The 24,856-nt window shown below is 40.1% G+C and overlaps 3 protein-coding genes across 3 annotated transcripts; 1 reads left to right on the forward strand and 2 right to left on the reverse strand.

Moving 5' to 3' along the window:
- Positions 1–102: 102 nt before the first annotated feature.
- On the forward strand, positions 103–9,445 carry LOC143825327 (vomeronasal type-2 receptor 26-like). Its single transcript, XM_077313353.1, has 6 exons — positions 103–323; positions 1,554–1,731; positions 4,252–5,112; positions 6,248–6,475; positions 6,861–6,987; positions 8,544–9,445. The coding sequence occupies exons 1-6, from the start codon at positions 103–105 to the stop codon at positions 9,443–9,445; spliced, it is 2,517 nt and encodes an 838-aa protein (XP_077169468.1).
- A 1,544-nt stretch (positions 9,446–10,989) lies between these two features.
- LOC143825328 (olfactory receptor 2G3-like) lies at positions 10,990–11,931 on the reverse strand. The gene has a single exon (XM_077313354.1). It carries the CDS (start codon positions 11,929–11,931, stop codon positions 10,990–10,992), a length of 942 nt encoding a protein of 313 aa, XP_077169469.1.
- Positions 11,932–19,061: 7,130 nt separating this feature from the next.
- On the reverse strand, positions 19,062–20,030 carry LOC143826511 (olfactory receptor 6M1-like). The gene has a single exon (XM_077315348.1). The coding sequence runs from the start codon at positions 20,028–20,030 to the stop codon at positions 19,083–19,085; it is 948 nt and encodes a 315-aa protein (XP_077171463.1). The 3' UTR covers positions 19,062–19,082.
- Between the last annotated feature and the right edge of the window lie 4,826 nt (positions 20,031–24,856).

Below are 24,856 nucleotides of genomic sequence, written 5' to 3' on the forward strand. Positions count from 1 at the left end.
AATGTAGAGAGTAATTGTTTACACTGAGCAGTACTACGCAGAATCTTGAAGGCCAGTCTACAAGCTTATTGGCATCTTAAGGGGAGCTTTTTGTGTGCCACCATGGTGTATGTGGTGCTAATGCTGGCAGTGCTGTTACCACCTTGGGCAATATGCAATGTCCCCACTATTAAATGGAACACTAACCACCATCACCCCATTCTTTACAAGTATTATCAGGCAGGTGACCTCATCATTGGTGGCATTATTTCTCAGATCTATATGTTCTCACGTAAGATAACCTTTGAAACCTCTCCTTCTTGTGAACTCTTTGGCGATCCCATGTAAGTTTTTGGATATTTTGAACAATATTTGGTTCTAGACAGTTGCCTGTGTTTCAAAAGAGCTGACAACCGCCCACACTGTTCCTCTCTCTCTTTGGAAAGGATACTTGCAAATATCTTCATGATATATGCAAAATCTTCTGTGGCTGATAATAATAGGAGTGCTGTCTGATTTTGCAGAGATGTCATTTCCTCAGCGTTGGAGTTGATTTAGAATTGGTAAAGCCTATTTTCTTCCCACTGAGACTCAAGGCAGAGGACAAATTCGTATTTAAACTTTTTTTTTTTACCAGGTAGCAAAAACCTCCATGTGCCACCAAGTTGCTACTGACTTGTGGAGACCACATGAATTGATGACCTCCCAAAACTCCTCTGATGAAAAATTTTGCTCAGGTCTTGCGGAAGGCTGTGGCTTCTTGTAGCGAATCAATCCATCTCATGTCGAGCCTCTCTTGTTCCCTTCTGCCTTCAACTTTTTCCAAAAGAAAGGAGAGTGTACAGACAGGAGAAAAAACGTCAAAGGCACCCTTAGGGACCTCTGTGCACTAAAGCAATCAATATATATGAATGAATATACAAATGTACATTGTTCAGTTGAAATATATTAAACCATAACATATTTCATGTGAATAATGCATTCATTTATATTGATTGCTTTAACGATCAGAGGTCCCTTTGGGTGCCTTCAATGTTTTCTTAGCATTTTGTGTCTTCTCATGATGTGACCCAGGCTTTCTCAATCAGGGTTTATTGACAGTCCCGGAAAGGATTTCCTGAATGGGTGGGAGTTAATTCATTTTTTTGTATTATTTAAATTAATTAAACATGTATCAGGTGATAGGAACACATATGGTCATGCTGACTGCCCCCCCCTCCCAAAATGGTCAGTGATGGGCCTGGGAAAGCGAAGTGGAGAGGCACCAGATGGGCATATATACAGCTATGCTTCCCAACCATGTTCTGCATGATCACACCACTTCTGGGGTTTCTTGAATCCAGAAGTATGTTTCAGGGGTTTCTCAATGGTAAAAAAGTTGAGAAAGGTGGGTCTAACGAATGGGCCACAAATGTTGTTCGCTTGTAGCGTGCTAACTCTTGCTCCTTTCAACTTTGCAGATCTCTTACTCAGATCTATCAGCACATTCTGGCTATGGAATTTGCCATCAATGAGATCAATGAAAATCTTTGGATTTTACCCAATGTCACTCTCGGTTTCCATATTTATAACAGCCAATACAGTGCAAGTGGCACCTGTCTTGCTTCAATGGAACTTCTCTCAACCTGGGGCAAATTCCTCCCTAACTACAAGTGTGACTCCAAAAACAATCTAGTAGCTGTCACTGGTGGACCTAATTTTGACATCTGCCTCTACATGGCAGCCATTCTCCATACCTACAAGATTCCACAGGTAAGATATATATATATATATATATATATATATATATATATATATATATATATATATATATATATATATGAAGCATAGATCATTTCAAGGCATAGAGATTAGTAAAGCCAACTCAAGGCTGTGAAATACCTGAGATGTTTGTGGGAAAGCCTAAAGTGGGCAGGGTTTGGGAAGGAGAGGGACTTAAATGGGGTATAATACCAAAGAATCCACTTTCCAAATGAGCCATTTTTTCCAGGTGAACAGATATCTGTCACCTGAAGATCAGGTGTAATCTCAGGAGATCTCCAAGGACAATATAGAGGTTGGCAACTGCAATATAGATAAAAACCTACACAGCTGAAATGTGCCACACACTGCATGTTTCTTCAAGGTCAAATCTAGAACAAGGAAAAGAGAACGTGGAGCTGTCTGAACTTTTTAGTTCCTTCCCATTGGCAGTGGAATCTGAACTTCCTCATTTCAAGTTTCAAGTGTCTATGAGGATAAAAGGAAGGAACAATTGTGTGGGTGTGGGTGTAAATTTTTGTCAATAAGAGTCAAAAGTAACAATATGCCCAGAACATAGCCCCAGCTTTTTCAACCTTTCGACCAAGGATTTCCCACTGAAATATTTTTCAGGCTTCAAGGTACTGGGAAGTGATGTCAGCTAGCTACACCTCCCTGCCACATCCTCCTGAAAGTGAGAGGAGCCTTGGGTAGCAAAAGTTTAAATGGCCAGGAATCTTACCCATCCCACCACTCCCAAGTCCATTATTGGAGACTTCGGAAGGGGGCAGATCAACATGCTCAAATGAGGGTAGAATTATTTTTAATTGAAAAAAACCTTTTCCTTTTCTCTTTACCTGGAGTCAGAAATGGCGGGCACAGGGCGGGAAGAGCTCTCCCCAGTCACCATTTTGACAAACACCTTGTAGCATACCACTGAGGGGAATTCATGGTACCATGTGATATCATGGTACCATGGTTGGGGAACTATAAGAATCCTTCCCACCATCTGAGGCAATCCTAGCTCTGGGTGACACAGGCTGATCTGGGGAGCCCTGTTCACCAGGGGCAACTGACTCAAACTCATCCTGTGCTTCTCTTTCTTCACTGTAGCATCTGGTCTATCTCTAGTTGACTTCTATGCAGGACTGGGTACCTCAGTAAAATCCAGAGTATTCCTCTTAACCCTTCTCTATCTTTGTAGCTCAATGAATCCTTTTACTTCTAATACACTGAGAGTGACAGTGGTGAGTTGGGTTTTTCCCCACAAGGTTGAGCCGCAGTAGAATATATAAAATATTAAAATACAATTATTTCTTTCAGTTCATATGCACATCCAAAACGTTAAAACATTAATATTAGTCATGCACCATTGCACAAATCCAGTGCATATTGACACATTGATGAATGATGAAACATCAAACCAAAACAAAAAAACAAACAAACACATTACTTCTTCAGTTGTCTTCTTCAGGTGTCCAACATTTAAATACACTCATGTGATATAATAATGGGGACTATAAGATGGTAAAAATATAAATGAAGAGGCTCCCACATTTATATGTCCAAATATATCTCTTGGAGTCCTCCAATTAAAATATTTATTCTTCAAAGCACCACCTTTATTGAAGACTCTCTCAGCATTCTCATATGTCCCAATTAAATACTGGACCACTGAAGAAGACCTCAAGAGGAGTTGAAACATGTTTGAGTTTTTCTTTGGGGGAGTGTTATTCATTCATGTATCAATATGCTTTGGATTTGCACAATAGTGCATGACTAATGTTGATGTTTTAACGTTTTCTATGTGCACAAAAATTGATATAAATATTTGTATTTTAATATTCAATATATTCTACTACTGCTCAACCTTTTAGGTTCCTGGCTTGTGTATACAGGTTGGGTTACTCTGCTTCCTCTTTTGTTGCTTCTCCCACAAACCAGAATTCCACTGCTATTTGTGACCTAGGATTTATCAAGTTCTGGATTTTCAGGATGGCCTCTGTACCATACTGAGTTCCCTATCTGTCCCAGGCTCCGTCTTCAAATCTTCAGGCATTTTCTGAACTGGATCTGGTCACCTTATTCCACCCATCCTCTGCCAGTGACCAAGGGATACCTGCTGTCAACTTGATTTAGAGTGAAGCATTACAATTATAAAGACAACTACAAAATTTATTTATTTATTTATTTATTTATTTGATTTGTATGACCGCCGCTCTCGGAAACCGGCTCGCGGCGGTTCACAATATTTTAATACAAATACAATATATTAACCATTAAAAATTCCCCATTAAAACCCCATTAAAACCCCATTAAAACAATGACTAAGTCACAATGATGGCGATTAAAAAAAAAAAACTATTCCCATACAGGCCCGCTGGATGAGCAGAAAGGAACGGGGGATAATTGGGCATAGGATGGAACACTCTGGGGAACCAGGTCAGTCTAGTACTGGCCTAGATAAAATAAAACAAAGAAAGTTGTTTTACTCTGGAAACCTCTCTTTCCTTTCCATTTTTTTTGTCTTAGTTTCCATATGGTTCTGCTCCAGTACTGAACAGCAAAACCCATGGAGATTTTTTCTATTCGATGTTCCCAGACTGGAACCTTCAGTATAAAGGTATTCTCCAACTATTGTTGCTTTTTAATTGGACATGGATCGGAGTACTTTATCTCAATGATAACAATGGAGAGAGGTTTGTACAGGATGTGCTTCCTACATTTCTGCACTGGGGAATCTGCTTTGATTTCATACGGAGTGTCCCACCAGAAACTTTCCCTGATGATATTGCTGAGGTGACTGAAGAGACACTTAAAATGTTTACAGTTATCCTGGGTAGCACTGGCACTGCAGTGGTTGTTCACGGTGAAATTCATACTATGATCATTTTGAGACTGTTACTGCAGGTACCAGAATCTGAGGACATACCAATGAAATCAAAATCTAAGGTATGGATTATGACAGCACAGATAGATTTATTGTCATTTGCATTCCAAAGAAATTGGGACATACAGCACCTCCACGGTGCTATATCCTTTGCAGTTCAATCCAAAGAGCCCTTAGGGTTCTGGAGATTTCTTCACACGAGAAACCCTACCTCAGTGAAAGAAGACAATTTTCTCAGGGTCTTCTGGGAACAAGCATTTTTGTGTTCATTCCTCAGTTCCACAGGAAATTCAGGATCTCCCCAAATCTGCACTGGTCAGGAGAAGCTGGAGGCCTTGCCCATGTCCGTTTTTGAGCTGAGCATGACGAGTCATAGCTACAGCATCTACAATGTGATTTATGCTGTGGCGCAAAGCTTGCATGCCATGAATTCATTCAAATCCAGACATCAAGGAATGATGGCAACAGAGAGTTGGAAGTTTCTGAATATTCAACCATGGCAGGTAACATTCCTAGCACAGTAATAGCTTAATAGTCCGCAGGTCAAGTAAAGTAGGGATAGTGGCATAGTATAGACCAGTCTCATCAGCTATCAAAAGCTAAACAGGGTTGATACTGGATGGATTCTGCAAGGAGGATTCTGCAGAGGACGATGAAGGCAAACTACCTCTGCTTCTTATGCCTTGCAAGCTCCTTGCTGAAGTTGCCATATATCAGTGGTGATTTATGGATGTAAACAATGCTTTCTTTCTCTCTGAGAAAACTGGAGTTGACATGCCATGATCTTTCAGAGTTCCCATTTAGAACCAGTTTACTTTTAATTATTTTTGTCATGTTTGATTACCAAATCTTATATTACACATCTTAAAGTATGACAGTAAATATATGAGAGGGATGAAAACTCCTGAAACTGTATATCATCTCTAAGTTTTGTATTATTACGATGTGGGTAATATTAATAATAGGAATAGTTTAAAAAGACAATTAAATTATCAAAATCAATAAATTCTAATAAAAGATTAAATACATTAATGTGCATTAAAATTGGTAGAAGCATTACACTGCAGCGTTAGTTGATACTGATAGAAAGTAGGAGTAACCAGTCCTAGTATTTCTCCCTCCCTCCCTCCCTCCCTCCCTCCCTCCCTCCCTCCCTTCCCTTCCCTTCCCTTCCCTTCCCTTCCCTTCCCTTCCCTTCCTTTCCCTTCCCTTCCCTTCCTGTCTGTGTTCTGTCAACTTTTATCTTCTATGTATCTATCTTTTTTCCCCTTCTAACTATCTTTAGTTTAATTGGTTTTATGATTTATTTATTACAATGCATTGTTATAATTGTTAGCTGCCTTGATGACCCTCATTAGGCAGAAAGGTGAAATAAACATTTTGTAAATGAAATAACATTTTGTCTTATTGTATTATGTAAAGTGTAATACATATTGTTGGTAGTATATTAATCCTAACAATACAGTGCCTAGCATTTGAGTATTTATTTACTGGTGAGACATACACTAACATTCCTACTGCTGCTAGCCTGAATAAATTAAATTAAATTAAAAAGAAAACAGGATCAATCAGTAGCTCTGGAACAAGGTTATATATCTTCATACTTATCTTTGTTAGCTTATTTCCCTCGCAATGTAGCTCCATCACATTCTAAGACGCATTTCATTTAACAATGGTGTGGAGGAAAATATTTCCTTTGGCCAAAATGGGAAGTCAGTGGCCGGATTCGATATTATCAACTGGGTAACATTCCCAAACCAGTCCTTTCTTAGAGTCCAAGTTGGAAAGATGGACCCAAATGCTCCACCAGACCAAATGTTCACCACCCATGAAGATGCCATTGCTTGGCCCAGCTGGTTTAACCAGGTAGAGTCTAAACTTACAATTTGGATTGTATAAATTGGTTTCCTCAGTATTTTTGAAGTGATCCATTGGTTAGACCGGATTAGACCAGAAAAGAATCTGTAAAATGTAGCCAAAGGACAGGACATTATTGGATTTCATCAAAGCTCACCAAATTATGGGAATATAAATTTAAATGTGTTCCAGTGGATAAGCCAAAAAATCTTATTAGATGGCAAACCAACAAATCCCTAAATCAAGAATACTAGAACTTCCAACAGATGATCTCTAGAAGTATCACCGATAGATTATGCAGCCTGTTTGTTAATTGTCAGGATACCTGTAAGGGACAGACTTCTAAAACACAAGTCAGAATGTTAAAACATTCTACTACTTTATTTATGGCCAGACGCAGCCCCTTTCTCTGTGCAATAAAAAATGCCTTTTGGGTTATCACAAAGTGAAGAAGGAAGGGAGGCCTTTTTGCTGTTATGATTGTCGACGATGTCCTCAAGGGAAGATTTCGAACCAGGAAAGTAAGAGATGTTCGATTTTTTTTCCTATGTATTGGCAGTGATTCCTTCCTGTCATTTAGGGAGTCATTCTCAAGAATCAGCTTGGTGTAGTGGTTAAGAGCGGTGACTTTTAATCTGGCAAGCTGGATGTTATTCCTTGTTCTTCCACATGCAGCCAGCTGGGTTAATCACATGGCCTAATGATAGTTCTGACAGAGCTGTTTTAAATGAGCAGTCATGACAGAGCTTTCTGTTGTGGGGAGACCAAGGGAAAGAAATCATAAGCCTCTTTGAGACTGCTTGTGGGAGTGTAAAGCGAGGTATAAAAAACAAATCTTCTTCAGCTAGTTGTGGATAGAGGACTACCAATATGGTTACTGTATATCTGTGGTCCCTAAATTTTTAAATATGGAGATCCATGAGTTCAAGTTTCTATGGTAAGTGGGCCCACTTGAAAAATCAGAGCATAATCAACATTATAAGAGGTTGTGTAACCCACATTTATTTCAGGGCCCATGGGATGGGCTCTCTACCTTGTGCTATATTCTACTCAAAAAAGTGAACAATTGAAAATGAAGATATCACACAAAAGGTTATGGTAGATTCAGATTTGTAATGGCATCAGTGAAAGTGAACTCTTCCTTCAAGGAAGCGAGGTCCCTACCACCTCTAAGATTCTATATCTCAGTGGTGGAGCATCTGCTTGGCATACGGAAGATCCTCGCTTCAATCCCCAGCATCTCCAGTTCAAAGGATCAGCCAATTGGTGATATGAAAGATCTTCACCTGAGACCCTAGGAAGTTGCTGACAGTTTGAGTAAACAGTACTGATCTTAGTCTAATTCAGAATAAGGTGATTACATAAGTACCCATGACATGTTTGGTGATTACTTTCTTAAGACTGCATCAGAAGGAGAGGTGGTCTTTTGTACCTTTGCTACCTGAAAGAGTCTCAAAGCAACTTATATTTGGCATTCTTCTTCTCCCCACAACAGACACCCTGTAAGGTAGATGGCAATGAGTGAGAGGACTGTGCATGTGGAGCAGGAGAGGAGAATCAAACCTGGTTCTCCAGATTAGAGGCCACCATTTTTAACCACTACACTATGTTGGCTCTCAAGCAAAACAACTGCTGCTTGGAAGTCCTTCCAGTCACAGAAAAGAAACTTTTGAATTTTCAGCTTGAGATGTCATTTGTTACTGATATAACTACAGACATACTGTATGTCTTTCTTCAGTGACAAAACAGCCAGACTCAGTGACTGATGCATGTGTACTTTTTCAATATAAGATGACACTTGACTAAAAAATACAGCATTATTAGAAAATAAAATATCCTAGGACAGAAGATTCTTCAATGATAAAGCTAGTTTCTAGGCTACTAAAATCTGAGCAAATTCTTAATCTTCCTCAAATACCATTCCTTGGGGTGGAATTTCAAGACAAGACTGTCCATCAGAGAATAATTTAGCTTTCTCCATGACTTTATATTAGTAGGATATTATTATTGCAATGAATACATATGTGTGTGATGTATAGGAATAGATCCATTTTCTCTTCTCTCTCTTTTGTTCTAGACATGGATGGCTGTTTTCAGTGTCCAGAAGGTCAATATCCAAACAACAAGCAGGACTTCTGTATTCCCAAAAAGATCAGTTTTTTATCTTATGAAGAACCTTTGGGAATTAGTTTGGCTAGTTCTGCTCTTCTCTTTTCTTTCGTAATAGTTTTGATGCTTGGGACCTTCATTAAGCACCAAGACACTCCCATAGTCAAAGCTAACAACCTGACTCTTACCTACGGACTTCTTATCTCCCTCCTGTTATCATTCCTTTGTATTTTTCTATTTATTGGGCAGCCTGGAAAGATGACATGTCTCCTTCGACAAACTGTTTTTGGAATTGTCTTTTCAGTAGCTGTTTCTTGTGTGTTGGCCAAGACTGTTATTGTGGTTCTAGCTTTCATAGCCACCAAACCAGGCTCCAGAATGAGAAACTGGCTAGGGAAACAACTAGCCTTTTCCATTGTTTTTTCTTGCTCCTTTACTCAAACCATAATTTGTACAGTGTGGTTGGTCATCTTTCCTCCCTTCCCAGATTTTGACACACACTCAATGGCTGAAGAAATTATATTGGAATGTAATGAAGGATCAGTCATCATGTTTTACAGTGTCTTGGGCTACATGGGACTTCTGACCATTATTAGCTTTATCATGGCTTTCCTAGCCAGGAAGTTACCTGACAGTTTCAATGAAGCCAAGTTCATCACCTTTAGCATGTTGGTCTTTTGCAGTGTTTGGCTGACTTTCATCCCAGCATACTTAAGTGCAAAAGGAAAATATGTGGTGGCTGTGGAGATCTTCTCAATATTAACCTCCAGTTGTGGATTATTGGGCTTCATCTTTTCCCCCAAATGCTACATCATTTTAGCTAGACCACAACTGAACACCAAAGAGCAACTAATGAGGAAAAAAGATTAATGAATATGAACCAATATTTCCATAAAATAGTCAAATCCCTCATAGTTTTTGGTGAAGCGTTGCTCATAGTCACGTCCCATTATAGTGACAAGAATTTACTTCTATATAATGATGTGTTTCATATATTGTACCCTATTCTTAAAATTGCCAATGAATTTAATCTTTAGCATCTCAATTCTGTTGTTGGGTTGCCAGGTCTTTTAACATTAAGGGGATTCCACAATAAAGCTCAATACCTCTGAGCAGCAAGAAGCAGGGTTTTTAAGAGACTTGGAGCCCCTTTAAATTTCTGCTTTCTCCTCTGTCCACAAACTGCTTTAAAAGTTCATGGAAGTTTGTGATGGTAGATGTGAGGTGCTCTTGGGTCCCACTCCTGGCTTCCCCTTTCTCTGCCATGATGTGAACCTTCCTCTGTCACTTTTGGCAAAGATACGCAGCTCACACAGCTCCCCACAGCAACAGTTTATTCAGCATCAGTTCCTCCACACAAGTGTTACGTCCGACATTCACCAGCCAACTCCCCTTTCTTTTTCCCCTCTTTATATTCCCCTTTGCTGACTCCACCCCCTTATTTAGTCACCCTCACTCCATTCTAGCCTCACCTCACCTGGCTCTAATCCCCTTTGTGTATTCCCCTTAGCTGTGTTCACCCTTTCTTTCCCCTCTAGCAGTCTTCTCTCTTCTTCTGAGCATTCAGGTAAGTTAATTTTACTCTATTCTAGGTTCCATTGCATTCTGGAACTTGGTCTAGCCCTTTGTGGGAATGGCAGAGCTTAGGGGTCTACTGTAGTTTTCTCCAACTCTTCACCCTGCTTGCGGGCTGGCTGAGAAACCTCTCCCCAAGCCTTTCTACAGCTCTCTGGAATGACCCTTTAACCCTGGTATGTATCCTCTGCCATTCCTTTATCTCTCTCCCCTTCTCTCTCCCTCTTAGTCTTCCTAACTTCCCCTCTATCTATCTCTTCAAGTCCGGGTTATTACGGTCATTGACCAGCATCATTATTTTCAGGTAAATTTTGCCTGCTAGAGACAACCATATTCCATTTGAATTAGCATTGGGAGGTTCCTGTGGATGAAACTGGCCAGTATGTCTCAATTCTCTTCAGGCATTGCACCCCCAAAAATCCTCCTGAAGCAAGGAACCCATTTTGAGGTTCGTTGCTTTGTTTTTGTATGAGTTGCTCCTGCCCGAGACATCCATAGCTTCTAATAAAAAAGCTGGGGGTGGGGCTTTCTGGGGATTGCATGGGCCAGAATGATCCTATTCCTTCTATTTTTGGCAGCACAGCTCTCGCTATCATCCTGAATGTGTTGGCCAATTTTGAGGTGCCTAGCTTTATTTCCTGTGGAATTATTCTTGTCACAGAAGAAAGACAGCCAAGCAGATGGACAGATCCTTTTATTATTATAGATAATACCCTAATTTCTTATTAATGTTTTCACATAGCTCAATGTCCTGTGCAATACTGTGTTGTTAACAATTGAATACATATTAGAAACACAGAGTTGATGAAGACCCCACCTCTTCTATCACCCATCAGTTACTAGAGAGCTTTGCCCAAGGTATTTCTTACAAAGGCCCTTATTAAGGACTCCTTGACTTCATTGTTTCGGAAACTGTATATAATGGGGTTCAGCATAGGATTGATGACAGCATAAAATACAGAAATATATTTGTCAGTTTCTGGTGAGTAACTTGATTTGGGCCTCATGTACATAAACATGCCAGTCCCATAATAAATGGTCACCACTGTCAGGTGGGAAGAACAAGTCGAAAAGGCCTTGCGCCTTCCCCCTGCCGTGCGGATCCTGATGACAGCACCAATGATGTGGCCATAAGACACAAGGATCAAGATGAAGGGCAGCATCAATGTGCTGATACCCGACAGCAACATTAACAGTTCATTCAAGGAAGTATCAGAGCAGATCATGTGCAGCACAACTGGAACTTCACAGAAAATGTGGTTTATGACATATGGTCCACAAAGGGGAGGTAAGCTTAGTTTGAGTGGAACCACAGAAACTAGAAAACTCAATGTCCAAGATGCTGCTGCAATCCTCACACAGACTTGGTGATTCATTATAATTGTGTAGCGCAGAGGGTGACACACAGCTACGTAGCGATCCAAAGCCATTACAGCCAGAATGATGCATTCTGCAGCTCCCATAAAGGCAGAGATGTACGTTTGTGCCATGCACAATAGGTAGGATATGGTTTTCTTTACCGATAGCAGGTTAGACAACATTTTGGGGACCACAGCAGTGGTGTAGCAAAGGTTCAAAAATGCCAGATGCCTAAGGAAAAAATACATGGGTGTTTGTAAGTGGGGATCTGCTGTGGCCAGGGCAATGATGCCAAAGTTACCAAAGAGGGTTGTCATATATACGAGAGTGAATATCACAAAGAGTAATTTTTCCAGTCTGGGGTGAACAGAAAAACCCATCAGTATGAATTCCAAAATGTTGGTTCCGTTGTCTTGGATCATTATGTCCTGTAGAATCTATCTATCTAAGAAGAAAGACATATGAAAATGCTAAATGCAGTTCCACTTTAGCATCTAAGACACAAATAAAGCAATTGAGGTGATAGCAACAATGTCAAGGGTTCTCCTAAAGTCCTAAACAGGAGTGAACTTGGGATTCAAAATGGCCCTGGGACAAGCCAATCTGAATAGTCTTTGTGGGGACCATTCAGCCTAGCAGAAATGGGCATAAACTCATCCATTGCTTTCTCTTTCAAACTGATAACAGTAAAGGAGACAATGGATGAGTTGACACCAATTTCTACTGATGATGATCTGAGCCAAGTGCCTCATGAGGAGCTCACAGGGATAAGAGCTTTGTAAAAAGAAGGTTTTATAATATATTATAAGACATTAATTATTTCTATGAATAGATCATGTCATCTTTGGATCATTTGCCTCTTTTGTAACTTTCTGAAGACTTTTTAATAAATTTATTTCAAACAAAAACAAAGCCCAAATGTATAAAATATAAGACCTTGTAAAAAAAATCATAAAAAGAACATTTGTGTGTTGTATGGAGTGCCTTATTAAAGAAAAAATGTAGAGGGCAAGAAAAGTAGAGAGATAAACATGTGTGGAGAAATCTTCTAAAGGGGAAAATATGGGCATAGGCATAGAAAATAATGGGGATTAAGGAGTTATATGGTTCAGTATAAAATTGTACTTTTTTTTTTTTTTTTGAAGATCTAAGGCTTAGATCTAAGGCTACAGATGGAGCCTATTTTCTCTGTGACATGAAGTGGTCCAATTTTAGTTGATGGCCTAAGTACAATCTTTCCCTGAGAAATACGATTTGTTCGTGCTTACCTGTAATCTATCCACATCCAGATGACTGGACTATTGGGGGGTGCATGGAGATTCAAATAAGTATACATCTTGCAGTGCTAAAGGAACAGTGCTTTAACTGCATCCATGTGCTACTATTTATGCTAGTCATTATCTCGAAAACCCTAAATGGTTTGGGACTAGAATACATCTGCCACCTGTCAATCAAAATCTTTATCAGAAGCTCTGCTCTTTGTTCTCACATCTTGAGATATGAAGCGGGTGTCTATCAGAGACAGATTTCTCAGTTTTGTCAACTTACTCCCTCCCTACACTGGCTTACCTGGCACCCAGGGTGATTAACTTTAGATGACTATGTTCTGGCTTCTGCCAGTACGTGGTTTTGAAATTAACAGGCTTTATGGGCTAGATCAGGGCCTCTTGTGGCGCAGAGTGGTAAGGCAGTAGACATGCTGTCTGAAGCTGTCTGCCCATGAGGCTGGGAGTTCAATCCCAGCAGCCGGCTCAAGGTTGACTCAGCCTTCCATCCTTCCGAGGTCGGTAAAATGAGTACCCAGCTTGCTGGGGGGTAAACAGTAATGACTGGGGAAGGCACTGGCAAACCATCCCATATTGAGTCTGCCATGAAAATGCTAGAGGGCGTCACCCCAAGGGTCAGACATGACCCGGTGCTTGCACAGGGGATACCTTTACCTTTACCTTTATGGGCTAGATCACTGTGATATTTTGTATGGGGCAATGTGTGTGTGGGGCAAACAGCTGAGAATCTGTAGAGTCATTTTAAAATACCTAAACAAATAAAACCACGAAGCATCTTTGGCCATTCCCCAAATCAAAACCCAACCCTATCTTATTCTATCAGCCCAATCCATTTACTTATTAGTGGGAAATCAGGATTGGCTACATTGCTGTTGTTTATCTTTTCTCCTATGTACTAGTACTCATTTTAACCCACATTTCCCAAAATCCATACTCATATGATTTTTTTAAAAGTATATAAAGCAACAATTTTATATATTTAACCCTGGTTTATTGTCTCTTGGTTCACAGAGCAACATTGATTTTTGTTTTAAGTGCAGATATTTATTGTGTAATAAGTCCCTCTTTCTTCATCTACATCATGGCCTGTTGTACGGTCACAAAAGAAGGCATCCTAGGTTGGAATAGACATCTTTCACTAGTGGAAGCTTCCTTGATTGGAAGAAGGCTGATTGCACCAAAGGAAGGTTCTTTAACAAAATAAAACTTTGCGATCCAGCCTACTGCTCATTACATCCCGGTCCTTTTGAAATATTATCCAATTGATTGATAATAATCATTGATTGGATAAAATGGTACACTTTAATTCCACACACACACAAAGGCCTTTATTAGTGTGATAAAAGAGGCAATAGCATTAGTAAAACCATTACAGGCATGTAGAAGTCAAAGGATGACAATAAAATTAATAGAAGCATTATACTAACATGTAAATTATGGAAGCATACAATTCTCAACTCTGAAGTTTAACTACAGGCATCCTAGTGGCAGCTGACAAAAACATTGCCACCTCCTCAATCAATATAGGGTTTTGGCTATTCATTAAAAACAGTACTTTAGCCTGGTCAGAAGGCCTGGTGCACCTAGTTAAAAAGGAGGATGAAAATTTGACTTGAATCCCTCCATAAAATGGACAATATAATAGAACATGCAAGACAGATTCAATGCAATTCAGTTCACATGGACAAATTCTATTTTCATAGGGAACATTATTGAATCTCCCAGTTAGCAAGGCAGTTTAAAACATTTAACCTCACTAACATAAAAGCCCTTCTCCATTGTGGATTAATTAATTGATAAAAATACAGGGCTGTAATCTCCAATCTAGGTCGAATTCCTATACTAAGTGGGGAGCATGTTTTATCAGCTACACTAGTTATTTCTTGTAATTTCACTCACAATGGAAGAGAATCTTTGGATCCTGGTGATTCTTTTTTTCCCTTTGCTTTTTTAATATTACAAAAAAAGATACTGAGACTGACATACCCATATCATTAGTTTATGCAAACCCTTGTTTTAAACAGATAAGTGGGACCAACCTGAATTTTTCTTCTTTCCTGTATAATGTCCATGTCTGTGACACCTGAAGTCAGATGAAGTTAAAAGAGTGTCCTTCAAAACAATAGTTCTATTAATGTGCTAGTTGGCAAATCTCATGTGCCCAATTAAATAAACATCTCAGACTTGTACTTTACTTTCTTAATCTGCATTACGGTCAGGGGCCACAATGGAATACAGGAACTGGCAAGGAAAAAGGCCTGAAATATTTTCCTGGAGCTAGCCTGTACTATGATAGTTAAATAAGAGTATCAGGTAGAACGGAGACCCTAGCCATCCCATGAGTGTATCGGAATGAGACAACATCAGATCATTACATTTTACTTCTGCGTTTTATTACTTGTTAAAAAGTATTTTGTTACTTATTAAATGTAATAGTAATGAACCAAATAATCTAGCTGCAAAACAGACTAGTTATACAAATATACCCCATCAAAAATAAATGTCGTTGTATGTTATAGACAAAGTTCCAAGAATTTTTAAATGACACAATGGGAACACTGGGGAGAAATATTTTCAATCTTGTATGCTTGTTTATATTAAATCATCTATGATATCGATTTATATGAAGGTTTGGTAACCCATTTTTCCTTCTGTATTTCCTTTATGCTGTTTCTTTTTTTATACCTACATATATTCCAGAGAGTTGCACTTTATAGACCTGCTTTAGGTCAAGATACAGCCTTACTAAAAGCCAATACCCAGTGGAAGGATTTTACAGCTCAAAAACTAATATTCTACAGCCAACCAAAATAAACCCAAACACAAAAGATCAGTATAGAGATGATTTCCAAATGTTGACAGGCAAGTTTCTATGGTTCAGGAATGTTTCCCACCTCAGAAAATATTGCTGACTGGTAGAATGGCATTTGGGCCCACATAATACACAACCCATGACTGGCATTAACAAGGCCACAGCTTTATTGAAATCAAACACACCCTCAAGCTGGAGGCTTGGCCCATAGGCATGAGAAGACCCAATCCCACCTCAGCTATCTGGCTGCTCAGAACTTTGCTTCAGAGGTGCCCTGGAACTTGTCATCTCCAGAGTCCCCACAGGGGACCATCTCATTGTCAGGATCAGTGCCTGGTCCTGCCATGGGTTGACCTGGGTTTCTCCATATTTGATTGCTTGCATTTTCATCTTTCCTGCTGGGGCCTCTTTATAACCCAAGCCCCATATATTATGCTTGCATGCCTGAAATCGAAACTGTTTTGCTGTAGCCTGTTATCTCAGGGAGCTGTGAATTATTTGTCTTTTGAACCGGCCAGCCGGGTCTGTCTTTTGTAACCAAAACATCTATCTCGTCCGGAGATGCCCAAGGACGTGTAAGAAGTAACACTTTCGTTTATGGCACCTGGTGCCCCTCTCCCCCCTCCTTTGGGAACCTTCAAGGTTTGGGCGGGAGATTACTATTGAAAAGGGGTGGCAAATGTGATTTCAGGCAGAATTGACTTTTCTAGCTTAGGTGTATGAAGTAACTTCTCAATAAACGCTTTCTTTTAAAAGAAGCTTGTTGTGAGTTCTTGCAACGCTTGACACTCATGGGCCACACAGCCTGCCTAACTCCAGGTGCCTGGCCTACCCAGTCGGGTAGGCCACACCTGTTGTTGAGTGGCAGAATGGCAGGGCCCGGGCACGTGGCACCTTATAAAGGCATCCAGGCTCTGCCCCTGCATCATGCATAACTGATGCACTACACCGCTGCACCTACCAGGAGTGGGCCAATGCCAGCCACATCCCCTCCATGGCCCGCTATCTACGGTGTCAGCCCCTTGTCACCAATAAGTCACAGCTGCTCTTTATAAACATATTCTTGAAGTGCTCAAATGCTGTAGGCTTTCAGAAATGTCAACAAGGTTTATCCAATGGCGATAAAAGTTAAGTGAAGGGTAAACATCTGGTGGCTCATACACAAGGAATCAGTCAGGAAGGCCCAGAAATGAGACTGTGTAATTCTGTACAGAGTTGCAATTAAAACCAAAGGGAGAAACTCTGCATACATGTGGAAAGTGCCGTCAAGCTGCAGTCAACTTACGATTAACCCAATGGATGAAAGAATATTTTTAAAATATATATATGAATGAGGATTTAGGCTATATGATCACAAAGGTTTTTTATTCTATTTTAATTTTGTCCATACTCACAAATATACCAAATAAACACACACAATTTTTTATTTATTATTTATTTATCGCATTTATATACCGTACTGCCCAAAGGCTCAGGGTGGTTTACATTAAACAAGAACATAATACAGGTAACAACAAGGTGATAACAACAATAACATTAACATAATAACAACAATAACACTAAAGAATGTTGGAAACTGTCAGGAGCCTCAGCTCAACTCTTACTGAGACCCAGTGGGTTGGGCAGATTTGTAGCAGTCGTAGGAGGAGGAAGGGAGGCTCGGGGGCCAATTGGAAGCAATGGTTTAGGTCAGCCCCAACCAAATGCCTTTTTGCGGGCCCTGCGGAACTGCTCAGGTTCTGTCAGGGCCCTGATCTGCTCTGCACAATGCACATCTGGCTTTGAATTAGAATGCATTGAGTACTTCTCTTGTTACAGTCAATGCATGCACGGCTGGATATGTGATGCCAACTCAACATTTATCCCAGTAATGGCCCCCAGTTTCCATTAGGAAGTAAACATTCAACATTTCCACTAGCTTCAGGGCAAAGGTAAGAGTTGCAGTGGCCAAAATGAAGGGAATCAGAACATCTCTATCCAGTTTATCTCCAGACCCAACTCTACCACTCTTTGCAATGGAAGCTAAGAAATCTGTGATTTAATCCCTTGCATTTAGCTAGGTAGGGGTCCCTCAATTTTATTTGTAAGTTAAATGCATGTTGGCTATTTCTTTCAAATGTACATATATGGTAGGTTTGCATATGTTCACTGTAATATGCACATGGAACTTCTGCTTTTTACTAGGGGTGCAGTCAGGTTGCTAGCAGCTGTCCAAAATCTTAGGCTAAGGTCTTTCACATCACCTCCTACCTGGTCTGTAACTGAAGATGCCAGAAATTGAACCTGGGATCTTCTGCTTGCCAAGAAACTCCTATATCACTGATATCTTCTGCTTGCTAAGAAACACCTATATCAAAATCCCTCCTCAAATGGAAAGGACACACAGATCTGCCTTATAATGCATCAGACCATCAGTCCACCAAAGTCAGTATTGTCCATGGAATGAGAAGAATTCAACAGTGGTGGAGGAAGATTTCATTGAATTCAACCCAAATATTAACCACTTCATTTTTATCATAGTCATATTTTTTCATATTGGTATCACGCTGTTCTTCCATACAGGTTTTGACCATTCAAGACAACTTGTGCAGGTTATAAAAAGTTTTACCAATATCACAGTTGAGTTGGAGGGTGGGAATTACTGCTTGGTATGATTTTGTATTCTCGGAAAATCTGAAATCCTTGTCTTGAATAAGAGCGATCAACTGGATTCTCAGAACTCTTACTTCTCCAAAAACATGACAAATGTAGACTGGTGCAGAGTCAAAACCTATATTTAGCCTAACGTGTGCTTGCTATCTTAATGCTGCTGGATGGGGCAACATTCTATAGATGGGGCAGGATCCTGATCTGAGAACTGAATAAGAACCTAGTAATGCCACCCTTTGACCATCTTCAGTGTTAATTGTTAACATAGCCCTCTGCTGCATAATAGGATGACAACAACAACAACAACAACAATTCTGGAATCTAGATTTGATAAAAGAAAGATAAAATTATGGTGATCCAGCAAGGATACAAGACTAGGATCCAAACATGTAATACAGATTTGGTCACTGAAGAAAACTTATGGTGCTCACCATGCATAAGAACAAATATTGCACACTGTGTTTGAAGTTGTTCATTGGGAATAGGAAGCAGCTCACTTAAATAACTCTTAATCTCACACTATGAAGTTCCTAGATCAAGCCTTTAAATCCCAGGAGGGTTGTTTAGGTATATATTCTAAAGCACAGTGTTGTCACTGTGAGGGTCGCAATAAGTAATGTAGACTGGGAGAATATTTAGGGGAACAACAATGTTTAAATTTTTAAGCTATTCTATTTAGAACATCTCTCAATGCCTCTTTTATCTGTTCATTCCTCAGAATGAAGACAAAAGTGTTTAATAAAGGTATCAGAAATCCAGAGAAAACGGTTAACGGTATCAAAAGCAGTATGTTGTCATTCTGAGGTTCACAGTAAGCATACCTATATCAGATATCTTTTATTTTGGAAGCTATTCTGTTTAGGAGATCTTTAAATGCCTCTTTCATTTGTTCATTTCTCAGGCTGAAGATGAAAGGGTTTAATAAGGGTGTCAGGATGCCAGAGAAAACGGCTAAAGCTTTGTTCATGCTCATGGTGTCTGTCTGGGATGGCCTGACATACACAAAAACAGTGATTCCGTAGCCCATGGAGACAACAGTGAAGTGAGAGGCACAGGTGGCAAAGGCCTTCTTCCGCCCCTGAGCAGAAGGAATCTTGAGAATGGTTGAAATGATGTAGACATATGAAGTAGCAGTAAATGAAAGGGAACCCAGCAGCAAAAATAAAGAACCAATAAAGTCAATCAGTTCAATAAGTCTTATGTCTGTACAGGCAAGATGTAGCAAAGGGGCACTGTCACAGAAGTAGTGGTTGATGACGTTAGGTCCACAGTAAGGCAACCTTACCTTCAGCACTGTTGACAAGAACACAGACATGAAACCACCAATCCAAGATCCAATCACCATCTTGACGCAAACTGTCCCAGTGATGAGGGTAGGGTACCTCAGTGGGTAACAGATGGCCATGTAACGGTCAAAGGACATAGCAGCAAACAGGATGAACTCAGTGGAACCCATGAAGAAATAGAAGTATGACTGAGCAAAACAACCACCAAATGAAATGGTTTTCCTCTTACTCAGGAAATTGGCCAACATTTTTGGCACGACACAGGTTGTCATGAATATCTCAATGAAGGACAAATTGCTGAGGAAGAAATACATGGGGGAGTGGAGGTGGGAATCGATGCCAATGAGTACAATGATGAGAGCATTCCCAAGCACAGTCACTAGATACACAAGAAGGAAAACCAGGAAAAGGATAATCTCCAAAGCAGGATCAACTACAAACCCAAGCAAAAGGATTTCAGTAATAGAGGTTGTGTTGCCGGTTTCCATGTTGTGGAATCTGGAATAAATGGAGGAAATTAAAAGTTATTAAAAGGGAACTGGGAAAGCTATTGAAACCTGCAGTCTCTTAATACTGGGGAGAAATAGTGTAAGGATTCATCAAGACCAGGCAGATATGTAAGGAAATGGATTTGTTCCAGCACATTATGGAGTAATGAATGGTCGAACTGCAACCCACAATCTCAAAAGTACAATACAGCCCCAGTAAAATGATTTACCTTGGGTTTTTGGTTGGATCCAACCTGCTTTTCTTCTCATGAAAAAGGAAGGAAGGGTTCTCTTATAGGCCATGTACAGGCTATGCTGGTTAGCAACAGATAAAGTATATGGGATTAGGGCTGTAGTTATTGGGAAAAGTGGTGTGAAAAAGCTGGCTGGATTCTGTTGTGAAGTGTAGGAATTTCATATTTCATATTTCATATTTTTTGCATATGGGAGAAGAAAAGAAAAGAATTATAACTGCATGTTCAGCATAACGAAGTGTAATAGCCTCTGCTTCAAACTGATTGGCTCACTGAAGGAATGGTTTATGAAAAGAGAAAAGAGAAAATTTCTTCCTCTCAACAAATTTTTGTGGGGGAAATTCTATGCCAGCTTATGCCAACATAAATAATTTTAACAAATAATGAGAAGAACACAAGAAGAGCTCTGTTGGTTCAGAGCAGTGCTCCATCTAGTCTAACACAGTCTAACACAGTGCCCAACCAGTCCCTCTTGAAAGCTAACAAGAGGGTATAGAGGCTTAGACCTTCCTATAATATTGCCTCCTGATACTGGAATCTGAGGCAGTCAACAGGTATTCAGAATAAAGAATGTAATTGTATTGAACACAGAAGACAAATAATGGACTGTATGCAATTACACACAAACATGCATAGAGAAATAAGAATGGAAATGGATAAGTTTCAGGGGAAAGGGGGCAGCAAACGTGTATATTTACCAATCTGGATGTGGGGAGCGCAGGAAGGAGAAGATCCATGTGAACGAGCCAGCACTTGAGTGGGGCTTCTGGCAGGAGAAAAAGTCACCAGACAGGCAATTTGGGGTGCCCATGTGCTGGGGATTTTCCTAGCCAGGTATGTGGTGAAAAGTCATGTAGAGGAGGTGAACGTTAGACAAAAAGTGTGATTACCATCTAATTGGTATGACAAAAATTGCTTTAGGATAGCAGCTTGCTTTAGGATGGCAAAAAGCAATGTGAACAAAAGGGATATTTGGGAAAGAACGGAAAGCTTCTGGAAGGTTTCGAATCTGGGTTGAAATTTTAATATCTAGTTGATGAGAGTCAAACTCTTGGCAGGCTGGTGTGATGGTGGGGACAGGAAGGGGTTTCTGCAGTGAATAGAGTATTTCTAAGAAGTCTGCTGGTTACCATTGTAGCAATGCAATAGTTGAGATGGGGAGGAATGTCAGAAGGAATGATGTTCTTTGTCTTGATTGAAGATGTCCATGTGCTTCCTAGCCGGAGCAAGGAACTCATGAGCAAGGTCAGTTGGTCAAAACATGGCTACTTTGGGTCTCTTTAGAATGTCTTCTGTGGTAGCCTGACTTGCCTTTGCCTAGGTTAGAATGAGTGCCAAGAGTGACATGATTGTAGAGACACAAGGGTACCAATTGAATCCAGTGATGTCTGTTGCCATTGATAATATGGGGAGAGAAAAGGAAAGATGTTTGTAAGCCACTTTGGAATCCTTTAAGCTACTGAAAAGCAGGGTATTAAAAAAACAGCTCTACTGAAGTTAGAACACTTTCCCTCTTATAGTTTCATATAAGTGCCAGAGAATTTCACTGCTTCATTGTATAGTTCTCTAAGAGGAAATTCCTCTGGGAAAAAGAGATAGAGGGAAATAATTAATACCATAATACTATTCACAGTGAATGAGGCAACCTGTGCATACAGGAACTACATGAACCTATCCAGGAAAAAAATCTGCACATTCAAATCTGCATATTGAAAAAGACATAAAGGAAAAAGATTAATTCTATACATTTATTCACTGTCAATGATGCAATCTATGCATGCAGAAACTACACGAACCTATCCAGGAACAAACCTGAATATTAAAATATGTGCTGGAGGGGAGGCAGGCTGGGGGAGAGCATTTAAATGGACCTGAGGATCAGCTGATTGGTGGGGTCTGATGTGGAGACATTTAAAGTCCCCAGGTGGGTCTTGCTCAAATTGTGAGCTGAATCGAGCCCAGATAGATTTGGGCTTCTCTGATTCAGCTCATTTAAACTATTGCGGTGGGTTGTGCAATTCAGCATGGGTAATCCCAAACACGGCCAAATAATCATCAAGGTCAGGTTTATCGAAAACAAATTATTTATTTATTCATCTATTTATTTATTTATTTATTAGATTTTTTTACTCTGCCACTCTCAGACAAGATGACCCCTAGGTGGCTCACAACATAGTAAAAACATAAAGAACATAAAATGCAATCTGATAGGCAAGAAAAGCAATCAACAGCAGATAATAATTAAAACACTCGGCAAGACGATGGTCACACAATCCCTCATTAGATCCCTCATTTTTCCCCTCATTGAAGCTGTTCCTGGCTATGTGAGTCAGATGTAGATCAGGTATAAACTGGGGAGATGGTAATCCCCCTCCTGGGGCGGGGTCCGTATTATACCAAAACAGGGAAGGACCTGCTATTATCATCCAGTATTCAGCCCAACGTCAATCCTAGTTGAGAGCTTTCTTCACGGATGAGTGCTGAATTTTTATTGAATGTTTGTGTCTTGTCTTGTTTTTGTTCTGTTGCAATGTATCAGAGTGTTCCTTATTGATTTAAAAGAACAGACTATATATGGCTTTAACAAGTGAATAAAAGTGAACAAAATCCCCTTGCTAATCTAACAGACATCACCAAGTGCTGCTACAGAGACTTTCCAAGAGTCATGCTGAGAAAGGGTTGTTTCCCATGATTCCTGCCCACACAAAAACATTCCAATCCAGATTCTCCAGGGCAACATTTTTGCAATGGCTCATGAGAGCTGAGTTGCAGCTTTTGTTTTCAGCATTGGGGCAAGTCCCGAGAACATATAAGTGAACCTGAGATTCAACTAAGGGGCTTTCGCCACAGTGGGGATAGGAGCGCCAGAAGGGATACCACTGGATTGAGCTTGGATTTTGAGTCCCAGCACCCCTAGTGGCAGGCACTGTTTTAGCGGGCCCAGCCTCTTGGCGCAGAGATGAATCCCAACCTCCCTCCCCTCCTTAAGTTTTTTGTGGAGTTGTGTTGTGGTTACATGGGGGTTTTGAGAAATGCTAACGTTTGGTCACAGCTGGCAGATGGTACCTGGAAGCAGAATTTTCTAGGGTCACCAAGCTTGCACTCTGGCATCCCTAGTAGGTTATAGGGGGGGCTACAATTACAAACATGCAGAGAGAAATAAGTGGAAATGGATCTTAATGCTACCTCCTACATGCAGCAGGCTGGATTATCTGGGAAAGAGCAGGCATTCGAGCCAGCATGACCCATCGAGGGAGGCCTGCTTAAATGGGGCTGTCTTGTGGTCCGATACCGCAATAAGGCATATCTGCTTCCATGCTAAGTCAATATAACCCTCTCCAAGGCAAAGCAAAAAAATAGATGAAAATAATCTATGACCCAACATTACTGCTGAAGAAGCAAATGAATGTAGAAAACTGTTTCTTTTATCTGCATTTTGCCTGCAAAGTGGCTCCTTACTTCTATCTGACTGATCTGGCCATGTGGTTCCATGCCACAGTATCTTTGAACTTAGACTGCTTTAACAAATTTTATACCAGTCTTCCCCTGAAGGCAACCCAGAAACTTCAGGACACAACAGCCTAACTGCTCAGGAGATATAAATATAGTATACTTGTGAATTACATTGATTATGGATTAAATCTCAGGTCCAGGCTGTTACTTGGTGTAGTAAACTCATTCCATATCTGATTGGCCCACCCTGGGAGTGTGCCACCATCAGAGACAGAGCACTCTGCCAATGAGGCCAGTGGTGTTGAGGCACTTGTATGTTCATAGAATTTGATTGTATCTGAGCCTTTGTATAAAGCCTTTGGACTTTGTAAGAATACAATTCAGACTGTATTAGTATCGATATTCGATATATCGATTATATCAATTGAATTATTAATAAATACCGGTAGTTGTAAAACAGAAACATATTTTTGAAGCCCTTTGGTGTACCTGCATTAGGCCTACAGATATTTCCCTTTTTGTTAACTGTTCTTGGTTTCTGAACTCTTTTTTGGGTTAAGATTTTTCTCCTTTTTCATAGACATTTTTTAGGGTGCTCCTGGACTCCTCAGTCCTTACCGTTCAGCCTTTGTACATTAAGTCATAATAGTGCAGGACAGTGTAAATCACACTAAAGAGTTCATTTCTCCTGAGAATTCTGTCTTCTCTTAATACTTGATTTTATGCTAGAAACAAGCACAAATACTTTAAGAAGAATTTAATCGTCAAGGGACTAATTAATACAACGCATATTTTAAATTAGATGTGAGGGGTTTATTTCCATTTGGGATCTATGGATTCCTTGAAGATGTTGCCCGTTTGTCCTCACCTCTGCACTTCCTTCTCTTATGGCTTTTTAAAGTATATCTTAAGCCACTTTTAGTACAGAAGCTTTATTTGACCTTATTACAATGAAATTACATAAAAAGTATGGGCAATAAAGGGAAACTTGGTTAGCACAGACACTTCTGTGGGAAACAATTATGTAGACCAGGGGTAGTCAACCTGTGGTCCTCCAGATGTCCATGGACTACAATTCCCATGAGCCCCTGCCAGCAAATGCTTCCAAAAGCCCATGGA

The sequence above is a fragment of the Paroedura picta genome, chromosome 16 (assembly GCF_049243985.1).
Source record: "Paroedura picta isolate Pp20150507F chromosome 16, Ppicta_v3.0, whole genome shotgun sequence".
NCBI classification, from domain to species: Eukaryota; Metazoa; Chordata; class Lepidosauria; order Squamata; family Gekkonidae; genus Paroedura; species Paroedura picta.

Excerpts from the sequence above, each read along its gene's own strand:
- LOC143825328 (XM_077313354.1), bottom strand. The coding sequence starts at position 11,931 with ATGATCCAAGACAACGGAACCAACATTTTGGAATTCATACTGATGGGT.
- LOC143826511 (XM_077315348.1), bottom strand. The coding sequence starts at position 20,030 with ATGGAAACCGGCAACACAACCTCTATTACTGAAATCCTTTTGCTTGGG.
- LOC143825327 (XM_077313353.1), top strand. The coding sequence starts at position 103 with ATGGTGTATGTGGTGCTAATGCTGGCAGTGCTGTTACCACCTTGGGCA. Across the intron at positions 1,732-4,251 it reads ATACCTACAAGATTCCACAG|TTTCCATATGGTTCTGCTCC; the intron begins GTAAGATATATA and ends TTTTTGTCTTAG. Across the intron at positions 5,113-6,247 it reads TGAATATTCAACCATGGCAG|CTCCATCACATTCTAAGACG; the intron begins GTAACATTCCTA and ends CTCGCAATGTAG.